Below are 14,229 nucleotides of genomic sequence, written 5' to 3' on the forward strand. Positions count from 1 at the left end.
CGTTCTTTTGGTAATGGATTTATTGTCACAACAGATTACATTTACATGGTGTAGAGATCAGTGAAGAACAGAACTGAAATGCTTTACAGCATCTCTCTTCTTTGTTTCGAGGGTGTGTGTCTTTTTCACTTAGATCGGACTGCATTCGCAGAGTTAATGTCAAGTGCAGGTGGTGGCCCCGAGCCATTGGAGCAGTGTAAAGGTTTTGATAGCAGTGACGGCAGATGTTTTTACTTCTGTGTGTGCGTATGTTTTGTTTGTGAGTGGGACTAGACTGGCTGGATTTACTGAGGAAGAGAAAATATAGTTAACTCATACTGTCTGGCACAGATTTGATCTTTTCCATGCTGTCCAAGCAGGCCAAACTACTGTTTATCACAGTTCATATAGCCACGAGTGCTTCACGTCTGCCAAAGCCTGGATCCAGACTTTCTTGCTACCACATAAATCTTGGGAGGGTGCACAAAGATTCCTGAGGAGGTTAAGTTTGAACAGAAGCAATGCAACATTCTTGAGCTTTTAAACTCAGTTTTACTACTACTCATCCATCAAGGAATGGAAAGTAAAAATTGTTGACTGAGAATCCTTAACTGTAATTGTATAAATGTGGCAGGGAGTAACCTTTTATTCAGGTATGGGTAGAAAGAGGCCAGATTTTTATTGTGCCAGTGTAAATCCAGTCATGGTCAAGTGGAGATGACTTGTGCTGAGAGCATCAATTTCTTGTGTGTTCACTGTTCTTACCGAGACCCTTATTAACTCATCAACACAAAACACATCTCAATCAATAAAACATGCAAAATCAAAACCCACATCCGTCTCATTTTCTGTCCCCAACACCTCATCTCTCCCTCATATCTACAAGTTTTGTGCCCTAAATTCTCCCTACCAACATACAATCATTTACAAACACTTCATCATTACAATCACTTGATTCAGCCTCAGAGGAGATGTTAAGTTTTTTTTTTTTGTCTGTTTCAAGTCTGTCACACATCAAAGGGATCAAAACATTTGGTGGGAGGGAGCTTGTTGACAGGTATTTGACAGGTCTTGTCTGGTCTGGTCTTTTCTTATTCACCTGTCAAATTCCCACCACAGCAAGACGACACCTTGCAAGGCTCCCCGCAGCCTGGCATCTCAGGCGTCCAGTCCAGGAGCGCTTAGCTGTGCTGACTGACAGCAGGGGACAGCGCATGAAAGAAGACTGAGTAACCAGTCTCTTTTAATAGAAATGTAATCCTGTGTCCTGTCTGTAGGATGCTTGATCAAGTAATCAACTAATCCAGAAATCCAAAGGCCAATGAAGCCAGCAGGTGGTTTCTACTTTGACACAGCATCCAGTTCAACCAGTGACACCAGCTTTTCAATTTCTCCTCATGAAACAGTTAAGTGTTCTTGTTACATATATTTTTTTATCATCAGGCATACTGGATGATTGCTCCTCTTTCCTTCATCTGTGGTGGTGTTTATGATATATGTACATCATTGGTTACCATGGCTGGTACTTATTATTACGTGTTGACGTGTCGAAAGTGAGTGGCATCCAGGCATCGGCTGGGGGGGGGGGGGTTGGTTGTGTGTTGGGGGGTGCTGTGGTCACTGGTGACGGTCATTGCTGGGGGAGTTCTGACGGCTGTTTCTTGGTTTTCAGAGTGTCTATGAGAGACTGGACGCCACGTTTCACGCTGGTGGTCACCCGGCGGGTCACCGAGTCTGGAGAGGGTGAGGTGGAGGAGCCAGCGCGCTGGGAGGGTGGCCGTGCCACCAGACACTTCTGATACCGCAGCTGAGGAAGAAGAGCATTAGATGAGTTTTTATCATTTGGGTTTTGGGTTTAAAGGAAAGAAAGCATTAAGCAAGATGTACGTTATCTGCAGTTTGAGCGTCTTTTTGTAAAGGAATACTTTTTCACATTTTTGGAAAGTGATTATTTGCTTTCTTGATGAGAGTTACATTAGAATATTGAACCCACTCGCAGACATGAAAGCCGTATCGATCTTCTCATGTAACTCCGGCAAGAAGGCAAAAAAAGTGTATTGCTCAAAATGTTGGACTATTCCTTTAAATCCAAATCCTTCTTTTAAAATTCATTTAGGAATAGTGACACAACAAAACAACAAATATAAAATCATCTCTTCAACATTTCATAACAAAAATTGTTATATGAACTTACCACACACGCTGCCTGCACAGCCTCAGACACACTGCCTGCGTTGGGGTCGCACCAGAATACATGACACTGGAAATGCTGGCTTCCAGTGTCCATAATGAAGGCAAACGTGTGCACATCCCGTCCCACGCCCATGAAGGACAAGAAACGGACACGGCACTCCACCAACGCCTCCTCTTCCTCTTCCTGCACAGAACAGCCAAGAGGAGAATCAGATCTGCGCTAAACTCTGCCCTATAAGAGCTTCCTCTTTAATCAACAAGCACATTCAAATCTTTTGTTTTTCTTTTACTCCTCAGGACAGTAACAGAAAGTCCCATGCCTTTTCTTTGATGACGGCCAGAGTTGTGTCCGCAATACTCAGTATCACAGGAGTCCAGTCCTCTTTGCCTGTGGTGGATATGAGGGTGTCTATGGCCCCATTTATGATGTCCATACCTACAGGACAAAACACAGGAGAGTCTGAACAGTGAGACAGTGTGCGATGGAATTTATTTATTTATTATGGGATGCAGGATGTGTTATGATGGTGTTGTCTGTACGGGTTTCAGTGTTTGTTCAGGTTTACCTATGGGGCGAGACACAGATGTCATACCCAGATACAGCACATGGAACTTCTGCACCAACTCCGTCTTTGGCATGGGAAACTCTGCAGAGAGAAAACACACACATACACACACACATTTAAACAGGCACAGATCGCCCGCAGGGAGTTTTATCACACAACAACATCTAACACATAGTTAGAGTCCACACATGATAATTGGCTTAATCTAAAGAAATAAACAAACACTGGTGAATATTTTAATATTTTAGGGTGCTGTTGACACGGTTAGGGCATAAAAAATATATTCACACAAAAGGATGCTAGATTTCTTGTCTGCAAGAAAACCCAGCTATGCCTGTTTATACAATGGCCTGTAGGCAGGAAAGATTGCCATACAGAGTGAATGAGGGTGATCAAAGATGTTGTATCACCTGCATTTCAATCAGCGCAGAAGTTAACATCATTTACCCTCAGGACCTCGCTATTAACACACCATGCAATTAGCTACATAAGCTTGAAATGACATCCTACAAGGTAATATGCAAAACATGAAAAGTGGTTTAATGTTTAACTACAGAGTTTAAAGACATCCTTGAATGTGCTGAAAGACACTTTGTTCACCCTGTTTTGTGTCATATCGCTAGTGTTCAATCATAAAGACACGAAATGCCCCCCAAATATTTCCTACTTTGCACCACTCCATTATCTTTTGTTATACAGTGGAAAACGCTTATAGTGATTACAGTTAATGGGATCAACTGCTTATATGGATCAACTGACGCTATATAAAGAAAACTGAATTTTATTTAATTGAAAACGCTTGGGACATAATCATTCCTCTACAAGTAATTTGCTTAGAGTAATCATCAAGTAGTCCGCTTAGTGTTCATTTTGGATCTTCTCATACATTAATCAAAATCTGAATATTTTATGAATAGGTCTTTGTTTTCAAATGCTCCTACCAGTTCAGCATTGACAACCTTTATTTTCAGCCCTCTTTGTCTTTTTTTTTAAATTTAGAAATACACTGAAACCACTTATTTGCGCTACTGACATTATATATTTAAAAAACAGCACAAATCTGTTTTAGGCTGTAGCTTAATTATAATTACTACAGTAAGCTATATTGTATATACAGTACTGTACTGTATTACTGTAAACTAATACAGAAATACTGCTGCAGGGTATTTTGAAACAAAATTCAGTAAATAGCGAAGCAAAACATTCATTACTTTATATTCATCTGGTAAATTTACAAATGTCAATAAGATAGTAATCTGCATGAGAAATAACGAAAACGGGGAAAAAATGGTTAGAATAATCGTCTGCTTATAGTGATCAATTTGACCCAGACAGATCTTTAAGATGTTTCTATCAAAAAAGACACTGTCACAGTGCGATGTAAGCACTGACATATCTAAATCATTTGATGCTATAATCATATAAAAATTGTATACGTAGTGATATAAAATCACCGGACTGAACAGCATTGTTTGGATGCCCTCTCTGGTTGAATGTTTCAAACCCTTTTCACTTCTGACCACATCCAGCATCTAATAAATGTGCTTTGTTGCACCTGTAACCATGTCACCATGTCCTGGAGTACCCCTTCACTTCACTTCAGCAAGTTGAGAAGTTGGAGGTCAGCAAAAAAAATACAATCTTCAGGGGGTGTTAAACTTTAAATAGAGATAAACCAGCCCACGTCTTTTCATTTTGCACAATCCACATCTTTATTATATTACTGAATTTCAGGGTTAACAATTCATCATGAACTCGTTTGCGTGTGATCGGTATGGACTGAATAAGGGAAATCAATCAGGGGATAATGGCTTTTGCCTGGATTCACCTCATGAGTGTACTCCATGAAAAAAGGTCCCTAATATCTCACACATTCAGTATGTGCTGCTAAAGCTCTGAAAACAGTAGTTACATGAATAGTGAGATGTTTTCATACATTCATTCCATATTTTAAGTAGAGCTCAGACAGGCCCGATCCGATGAGGACAGCAGGGCCATTATCCCAGCGTTGGCACTCGTCCCAAATCATTCGGTGCTAATCTCCTAAAATGTGTCCCAGCACGGGATTGCGCAGTCCCATCCACCCTGAAGAGATTTAAACCAGGCCAGAACAAGAACTGTTTTCCATCATGAGCTGGCTTTGCAGTGAATGGACCTGTAGAGCTACTGGATTGGTTCAGCCAGTGCAAGGGCAATGCCTCTCACTGGATACCAACTGTTTTTTCAGTTAAAAGACTATGACTTCAAGCAAGTTATAGCTTTAAAAAATGTGAGGCATGTTTCACCAATAAGTTCTTTGATCCTGGGGTTGCGATGGGCACTGTGGTGCACCAGGCTTTGCCTCAAAGAAACACTAATTGGGTTTTAATGAGGTCGACTGCCTCTGTAAGTGAAGAGCCGATGTAGTTCTTTTATATTCTGATGCCGGAGCTCTTTTCCCTTCAATGCTCAGCATATACACACACCAGCTGAAGTTAGAGCGGAGGATGAATTGTGCTGGCTCCTTTTCTCTTTCTTCCTATAATTACTTGAGACCGAGAGGAACAAGCGGTGGGAAACAGTGAATGGAATTTGCGCTGGGAGGATAAAGCTCAGTGACTGTGGAGCGAGCAGTTGTTCTGGAGTCAGCGTTATCTGAGTGTAATTGAACCAAACACTGCTATCTTTTCTATTAACAAATGTTCACAGTCGCTCCTGAGGCGATAAGGTCATTTGTTAAAAAACATCTACTATACTTGGTTTCAGATGTGGAGGAATACCTTAATGTGAGACAAGAAACCACAGCAGGGAAGATAGCACGTGGCTGACAAATCCAATTCTCTCACGAAGGAACTACAAAATTGCAAGACTCAAAGAAAAAGATGTGCGTGCATGTGTGTGTGTGTGTACCTTGTAGGGGTACATCGGAGCCGTTCTGGGAGGAGCTGCCAGCTGCAGCCTTGGCACTTTTCCTTTCAGCCATAATCTAGACGAGGGGAGAGGGGAAAAAACGGAGAGAGAGGAGGATAAAACACAGGAAGAACGGGACAAAATGAGAGAAACGAAGGAGGGGGGATGAGAAGGAAAGGTATGGTTGAAATGGGAGACAACAGGGGTCAAATAAGCTTAGACTGTCTCACAGTAATAAAACTGAAAGGAAACAACTGGTGATATTTTTGTTTTGGTCAAAAAATCCCATGCAAATACCAAAACCAACAATGTGTTGTCCGTTTCTGTCAGCCCCAAACCCACTTGTTTGTCCCGAAGGTGTAAATCTTAAAAGGTTAATTTCCAGCCGTGTAGTTGTCAGCAAACAGGCGTAAGTTGTGTATGTGTTAGGGACTATTTTCAGCAGTGGATGAGGTGTGCTAGTGTGTTTACAGCAGCATGTGGAATTGACTCCAAATAAACTACAGTGCTTGTGTTAATTGGAACATGTCACCCAGTGCAACAGTGTAGCTGGTTGATGTGTTTTTAATTGTTGTTGGATACAATGAAGCTTCATGTCACAGTGGAATAAGCTATATCAGGCTACAGAAGGCTACACAGGTGACACGTGTTATAGGGATGAATTCATTGATGCTTTTTATCTTTTCAAGGGATTTGTTGACAATAAGAAAAATACAGAATATTACCAGCTTTATCCTGAAAAAATGTTCTCTTTGAAATTATATATTTGAATTTAACAGTCTCAACAGAAGCTGCATTGTTCTCTTTTTTCTTTCCTACTGCTTCTCTGCTGCAGTATACAGACTCTTGAAAAAGTCTTGAATAGTCTGCATAGCCCCTGCACCGAGCTGCTACAGATACTTGATTAATTGTAGGTGTCATTAGTCAAAGTCTATGGTGAGTCTGCAACTCTGCTCACAAGGGAACATGCAAGAAGACGCATGCACACATACACACTCTCTCTCTCGCTCACACACACACACACACACACACACACACACACACACACACACACACACACAGAGGAAGCCCGCTCAGCGCGTTGCGCAGCTGCAAGACTCGGGTCACCAAGTTTCTCCACTGCAGTAAAGAGAAAACTACCACTATGTTTAAAATGGGTGCTGTGAGGAGTCATGGTCACACACACATAGACATACAGATACACACTCTTCCTTTAATTTGGAGTAGGCAATGAAAATAAATTAATAACAGAAAAATCAGCGTTCCTTTCTAAATAGGGCAACATGCCTCTAAGGGAAAAGATCTGTAGTTCCAGGTAGATTCATCCTTTACAAGGCCACTGCTGGCCTGAGGACAGACCATTTTTTTGTGTACAGAAGGCTATGTGTGTGCCAGAGAGAGAGAGAGAGAGAGAGAGAGAGAGAGAGAGAGAGAGAGAGAGAGAGAGAGAGAGAGAAGGCTTTCTCCACTGTGTATGTGTTGTGTCAAGGGTCTTCATGTATTATATATTACCATTACACTGCAATATACATTGGCTAGAAGTAAAACATTTATTGGCCTTGTTTATGTTAGTTGACCAATGCACTCCTCATAGCCATGACAGAAATCAGTACAAGTACTGTGTGTAACTGGAGAAGTCAGTTTGTTGTAGTTGGCTGGACAAGACTTCATACTAAAGTATTTATTGAGCTTACGTGTTATTTTGTATGTGTGTGTTATCATCAACAAATCCCATAAAAAGACTAAACCAACATTGAATTAGTCTGTCTCTTAATAAGTAAGTTTGTTCCTGCTAAGGATTGGAAATGTATGATTTTAAAAGGCTCAGTATTTCCTATTAACCACTGTAGTTTTTAGCAAACGTTACTCAAACTGGAGTAAATAGAACATTTGTTATGGACTATTTTCAGCAGTGGATTAATACACAATTGCTAGTGATTACTCCTGGCAGCAGGATGGGGTATGTGGGATTGACTCAAAACATGCACACCCAGTGCAACAGTGTGGCTCACTGATGCATTTTTAATAGTCGTTGGACAAAAATGTTGCTCTATGGAACAGTGGATCCTGATCTGTAAAACAGTCGTCGCCCAAAATATGTCTTGTTCAGAAGGTGATTTAGCTGTTCTATGGACTAAATTCTTGTACAGTCCACTGAGAATTAGACAGGAAGCGGCAATAACACTGCTGGAAACAAGTACAAAAACATGTAGGCCAGCATGCTGACATTTGCAAAAGGTGAGCTAATGTAACATTATCAAGTGCAGTGGATGTAACTTTAATGCGACTGTCTGATCTTTCATGTTGCAATCTGAAGGAAAGAGTAAGTTCCAGGATTAATGTCAGTGGTCAAACATCATCTCGACAATATTCCTCTAGATTTTGGCTTATCCAACGATTTGGCTTCAAGCTAAAAGCTCTCTCAAGCTAAAACCAGACAATTAAAAGTAAGCATACGTATGTTAGCGAACAAGTGGGTGAATCCAGCTTCTGAATAATGATCTGAGGAGAGTTGGGCTGTTGCATTGCTGCAGAGCAGTGTGATGGACATAATTGAGAGAATTCTCTTATTGGCTTCAAATCAAACCTTTGAAATTGTCTTACTTACGCCTGTATGTGCCTTGAATTCCTTTAGATTTAATATCACATTAACTTTCTCAGAAATGCTCACTGGAGTGAGCAGGAGTCCCTATGTGCAAATGACACTAAACAATTAGCCTTGAATGAATTCATGGCTTTCTGGCTCTCAAAGTGAGAGCATATGTCCGACTCCTAATTATTATGGACTCTCTGACCATTTAACTTTTAAACAGCAAAAGCAAATTTATATAATATATAAAAATAACTGTATTTCTTTGTATTTTGTTGGATTTTATTGACCCCCACTCGACAGAGTCAGTTTTTTCCCTTTAAATCTCTCTTTATTCGAGTCTCATTTTCTCTACATAAGATTCATTCACCGTACAACCCGTAAGCAGCCAAGTGCAAAGACAAAGAAGACAGTTAGACATGCTGTAATCTCAGTGTCCAGGAGATAGACAGCAGTGAGGAGAGTGACCGCTCTGGGAGAGGAGGGGGTTACTGATGCTCTGTGCGAGAGAAAGTGTGAATAACGTGTGTGACAGCTTTGCACTTTTAAGGATCTGGGATTCCCTGTCCTTGTGAGGGTTAACACACCACCAGCACCAGCACCAGCACCATCTCTTTCTCTCTCTCTCTCTCTCACACACACAACTGCATGTGCTTTGTAACCCGAATCTTATCTCTTCTCCTCACTATAAAGGCTGTTAAAACCATCTCTCTCCTCAGCTCTTCTCTGGTAAAAGATAACAGAAATCTTGCCAGGACACAGCCACTGTGTTTTGTACTCCTGACTGTTAGTTTGTTTTTTATAACATGCATGTAGGAGTAGCATCTAAGTTACAATCTTAAAAAGTAGCACTGGATAACTGCATCAGCAGAAAAAGATGTGCTCTTCTCTCTTCAATAGTCACCCTGATGAACGCTTGATAGCTTGTTTCAGAGTTGCAGATAAGCTCATTCATGCGGAGGCGGTAATGGCACCCACCTTGGAGCAGATTTCGTGGAGACTCGTGGCGATGGCTGCGGCAGGGGTATCACATCGGAACACGTGGCACTTCAGCACCCGTGTGTTTTTGTCTCTCGCCACATAGGCAAAGTCTCTGAAACACGGACAGAAGACACTTTGATTTTTCCAACGCTGTACCAGACATTTTGCTCTGTTAAAGGGGCATTTAAGTAAGAGTCTCTGTTGGCCAGGGTGAACCCGCAATTCAGGTGATCTTTCAGCCTTTTTACACTTATGTTTTTATTTAACTTTCAGTGACTTGGGACAGTGTCTGTACACATTACCCAGCTGCCCTCTAACTTGTATGCTTATGTGTGGAGTGTGTTCAGCATCTAGCAAGAGGTATGCGTGTGTACATGTGTGTCTGATAAGGGAGACGGGACAGAGTAACTGTCGCTTATTTAGGGTTAAGAAAATACTAAACATGATAAATAAGCTAGAAATTATAATCACTGAATTCTCTTGTAGTAACATATACATACATAACACATTTTCCATAGTTTGCGGGAGAGTCAGGTTTTATCCACTTCTTTTTAATACATTGCTGCTACTGGTTTTTCGGCAAAGAGATTATAGTTTTCCTCTGAAAGCCTCCTGGTGTTGCTCCTAGGAGAGCCACCTTTGGACATTGTTGCATATTGAGATTAAACACTTCTTTAAGGGCTTCAAACACCTCTTCCCAGGCGGCACCTTGCTTAGGCCCATATGTTGATTGGATTGCCAATTTGTGTTTCACATTCCCATCATCATCTTCCATGAGTTTGCTGGTTTCAAATTTGGAATTGCCAGCATCATCTATAAATATCTCGATTACTTTCTATTTGAAATCCCTCCCGGTGAATTTATTCTATTTCCCCTAATCAAGAACTGTTCTACTGGAGTTGGTTTTTACATCTTTTCTTCAGTCTGCATGTGTTGTCAGGGGGTGAGTCTTTGCAAACACCAAAACAAGTCTGTCATTGGACCTGTCTCCTGTTCTGAGACAAAAACTTTCCAGCCCCCTCTCTGCACCGTCAGCTGTTCCACATTGGAATAAAAAGACAGCCAAATTAGTTGCAAGACATTTCACGCACAAGTTAAAGAAACAAATGACAACACAAATTATTATTACCCTATTTTGCATCATGGTATGTAAATATATCTCTCCTTCTCTAGACATTTCTTGTTATAGCTTTGCTCTAATTAGCTCGCTCATTTATTGTGAAAATGTTGCCTCATTATTTGTGACATTTAAAGGATGCGACAAGTTTTACTGTCATTGCTGCAATTCCTTTTACACCAGTCAAGGTGAATTTGATAACTAAATTACTTAAAGCCCCTTTAACATGCAACATCTTGTATGCTGTTGAGCCATAAACAACAGGTTTCTCTGTCCGTTGTCATTCCTTCTCTGAAACTGGTGGTTGCCAATTTTAGCTACAGTGACACACAAACACATACACACACACACACACAGGTGCACACACAAGCATGCTGGGAGACAGATGTGTGTCCCAGTGCCCGAGGAAACAATGTGCCAAGAGCTTCACAGCAGTGCCACATGGCGGGGGAAAAATGATGAATATGAGGGTGAGACTGGGAGACTGGGAGAGGAAGCTCCACCGAAAATGAGAGTTATGCGGAGAGTGGGTGGGAGATGAAACACAGCTACAAGTGTGAGTTACTACACACACACACACACACACACACAAAGACACACAAAGACACACACACACACACACAAAGATAGATACATTTCTTCCTAATTTTTCAGGTAGAAGGGTGTGTTTCCAGCCAGGACTGAAATGACTGAGTAAACAGATAAAGCGGAGTGAAGGAGGGGACGTGGGGACACACAGAGAAGCCAACTGGATGGCAGTGTCACCAGATGTAGATGAGCAGCTTCATGCACACACAAACACACACGTCCAGTGCACACTCCCAAATAACTATAGACACCAACAGAAATACGGCAAACACAGCCGGCATTTATCACAGCGGGCTGTTTGTGTTTATGAGTCCATTATCCGGCCCGTCTCCTCTGCTTAATTGTGTGCTCACACACTTTGGGTCGATAATGCCTCCCGCCTGTGGGCAGAAAGAAAAGTGCAATGGGACGTGTGTGTGTGTGCGCATCCCATACGCTTCGTTCAGGGACATTTGAGCAGTGTGGCACCAAAGCGACATGAGTGGCCTTGCCTCGCATACTACAAATGGTTCTTTTATGACTTCTGTACCCTCTCTGGGGGATCAAAACGCTATAAAACAGCAACTCTTAATAGGAAATAGCCTGTGGCCGGTCTGGCTCACTGATGATTTAACACCAGGGATTTAGACCTTCAGCAAGTTGCTCCCGTAAAGAGCAACAGTGACTCTGGGCGAAGCAAAGCCACTGATTCGATGCCTGAAGTGACAGATGTGAATGCACAGCGGGAGGTCCGGGCAGAGGTCTCGACACAACGATTACTGAAAACAGTGGAGAAGCACGATCCCACTTGAGCACACCATGAAGAGCAGTTACCTTTCTCTTGGTCCCGGGAAGCAGAAGGAAGTGAGCGATGAGGGTGGTGGAGGAAACAGTAAAGGATAAATGAGTTAAGGACAGAATGTGGTATGGGAAATTAAAAGGCAGGAAAAAATATAAGGATGGGAAAATTGTATGACGGCAAAAAGATGAAAAGGGAAAAGAAGGTGGGGATAGAAAAAGCAAAGGGGAAAAAAACAGTGTTAATACACACGACGTACTGAGTCAGAAACAGACGCTCTTTCACCTCAATCTGTCTTCCCTCAAGGTGTGTGTGTGGTGTGTGTGTGTGCCGTGGAGCTCAGTCCTGTGTACTTTTCATTTCAGTGGCTTAGCGTTCCACTCCATTATGACACAGCACACCTTTCCTGTTAGATGTGCACACACCTTGTTGTCACACACATTGTTGTCACTGCAGCTTCCCCTCCCCTTACTTCCCGTTTCCCCCCACCCTTTCCTCCTCTCCAACTCTCTTTCATCCCTCTCTCCCGCTTGTGCTCTTTAATCTTCCTCTCCTCGGCTCACTCCATCTTTCACTCCTCTACTCACTCTCTTTTCTTTCCACAACGGGAGAAGCCCCCCCAAAAAAAGAAACACGATGCAACACAGTGATTCATATCAATAGTGTAACTCATCACAGCCGCTCTCTTCCACATAGTCTGTGACACTCTATTATCAGGAACACTACAAAGGAGGCACAGGCTGAAAAAGAACAGAGGGCTAATTCAAACATCAGCTTCCTTTGATTCTTTGATGATTCACATAGTAAGAAGCACTCAGTGTGTGTGTGTGTGTGTGTGTGTGTGTGTGGTAGCAGCTGGCAGATGATTTGAAACAGGAATCTTCAGAATCAGAGCTGCTGCTTCAACTTGATCTCCAAACAACCGGTGGTCGCCCACATGCATGCACACACACACACACACACACACACACACACACACACACACACACTGAGGCTAAATCAACACATGTAAAAACTGCCTAAAAGCTCTCGCTCACCATATGTAAACGTGTCTGCATGTGCTGTGTTAAAATGCGTCTCTTTCTCTCTGTTTCTCTGTGTTTGAATTTCACAATTTTTTGTCCATTTGTTCGTCTCATTCTACTTCCTTCTGCTCTGTTTTCAAATCCAGACTCCATGCCTTTTTTGCTGCCAGTCACTATGGTGGAATTGGATTTTTGGTGTCTAAATTGTGAATGGCCCAAAAGCTGCTCTCCATTCACCTCAACACTACACCCCATTCTTCTCTCTCCACAGCTAATTTACAGGCGAGTGTCAGACTGAAACCACATCACACCTGATTCAAACCCTGAACTCACTCCCGCCTCCCAAAAAACCTACAGCATTGTCATGATCACACTGACCTGGGCACAAGGCTGAGGCTTAAGCCAGTTACACCTGGAAGTGCATCTTTTACTCTCCGTTTTGGCCTCTTGTCAATGCTCCGACTTTGTCTATGATCGCCCATTTAAAATGTCAGCCGATCACACATAACAGGTGTTACCATTATATTTATGTTCACTTTGTCAGATGACTTCACAACCATCAAATGGGGATTTGATAAGTGCACTGTTCGTCTTGTGGCAATTATGAGCTGGCGTCTAACAAACAAACAAAGCATTTCTATAAACCAGTGCGATGAACTAAAGTGTGAGTTTGGTTGTAGTGAAACGCGGAATAGATGATGATGGAGAGCAAGAGAGAGTCAGAACGGAGATTGAATCAGCTGAGAGTAACCACGCCTGTGTCTGTCCAAAGATTTAACTCTTCAAATATATATTCAGTAACTTTTATCTCTCTACATTGTGCTTGTTGCTCGAGCATGTAATGCCAGGTATGTAATTCTGGTGGGGAACACAAAAATCCTTTCCTTTAAATTTTGTCTTTTGCCTACAAAAAAAATGTAATCTTTGCGTTAATTTAAAACGTAACCTATCTACATGTTGGCTGTAATGCAACCTTTTATAGTACTAGTAATTTTCCTGTTGATTTGGCATTTTAGTGTAGACAGAGATCTTCATGAAAACAACCTAAAACAAAGTGTTGTTTTCACACAAACATTTTAGTGTGGAGACAGAAAGAGAGGAAAAAGAAAGAGAGCTGTTGGTTTACTTTGGCATTGAGGATCCTGACCTCAGTTAATGGATTGGATGACACATGGTACGGACAGACAGGCAGCAAATGAACTAACAGCTGAAGATGAATGACACATAGACCTCAGAGATGGAGGAAGAGTTTTTTGCAGGAAAGCGAGGAGCGAGGAGAGGTTAGATGGATAAAATGTCGAGAGAGGGAGGGATAAAGGCAGGGGGCCAGAAAGCCTAAATGAAAAGGCGGGACTGTAACGAGGAAGAGGAGGAATGGGAACGAGGTGAGACCCACTGGGGGGCTGGAATGGTGGAGGAAGGGGTGGGGAGGGAAAAGAGAGGTAAAAAGAGGTACAAGATGAAAGGTATGAAAGCACCAAAGCAGAGAGATGTGTTAATGCAAGACTCCCACCACTCGTGTG

At 42.1% G+C, this 14,229-nt stretch overlaps 1 protein-coding gene across 6 annotated transcripts in view; it reads right to left on the reverse strand.

The window, feature by feature from the left end:
- Positions 1-2: 2 nt before the first annotated feature.
- LOC123957429 (amyloid beta precursor protein binding family B member 2) overlaps positions 3-14,229 on the reverse strand; it is a 33,800-nt gene continuing 19,573 nt past the window's right edge. For 3 of the 6 annotated variants that reach the window (XM_046030208.1, XM_046030209.1, XM_046030213.1), the window contains 7 exons: positions 11,717-11,722; positions 9,196-9,310; positions 5,628-5,703; positions 2,739-2,819; positions 2,493-2,608; positions 2,174-2,356; positions 3-1,786 (listed from right to left, as the gene is read on the reverse strand). In XM_046030208.1, coding sequence (XP_045886164.1) covers positions 1,610-1,786; positions 2,174-2,356; positions 2,493-2,608; positions 2,739-2,819; positions 5,628-5,703; positions 9,196-9,310; positions 11,717-11,722 — 754 coding nt within the window. In that variant the 3' untranslated portion in view covers positions 3-1,609. The remainder of the gene's footprint in view (positions 1,787-2,173; positions 2,357-2,492; positions 2,609-2,738; positions 2,820-5,627; positions 5,704-9,195; positions 9,311-11,716; positions 11,723-14,229) is intronic. The other 3 variants (XM_046030210.1, XM_046030212.1, XM_046030211.1) reach the window with 2 other exon arrangements.

This window comes from Micropterus dolomieu, linkage group LG19 (genome assembly GCF_021292245.1).
Source record: "Micropterus dolomieu isolate WLL.071019.BEF.003 ecotype Adirondacks linkage group LG19, ASM2129224v1, whole genome shotgun sequence".
Taxonomy (NCBI): domain Eukaryota; kingdom Metazoa; phylum Chordata; class Actinopteri; order Centrarchiformes; family Centrarchidae; genus Micropterus; species Micropterus dolomieu.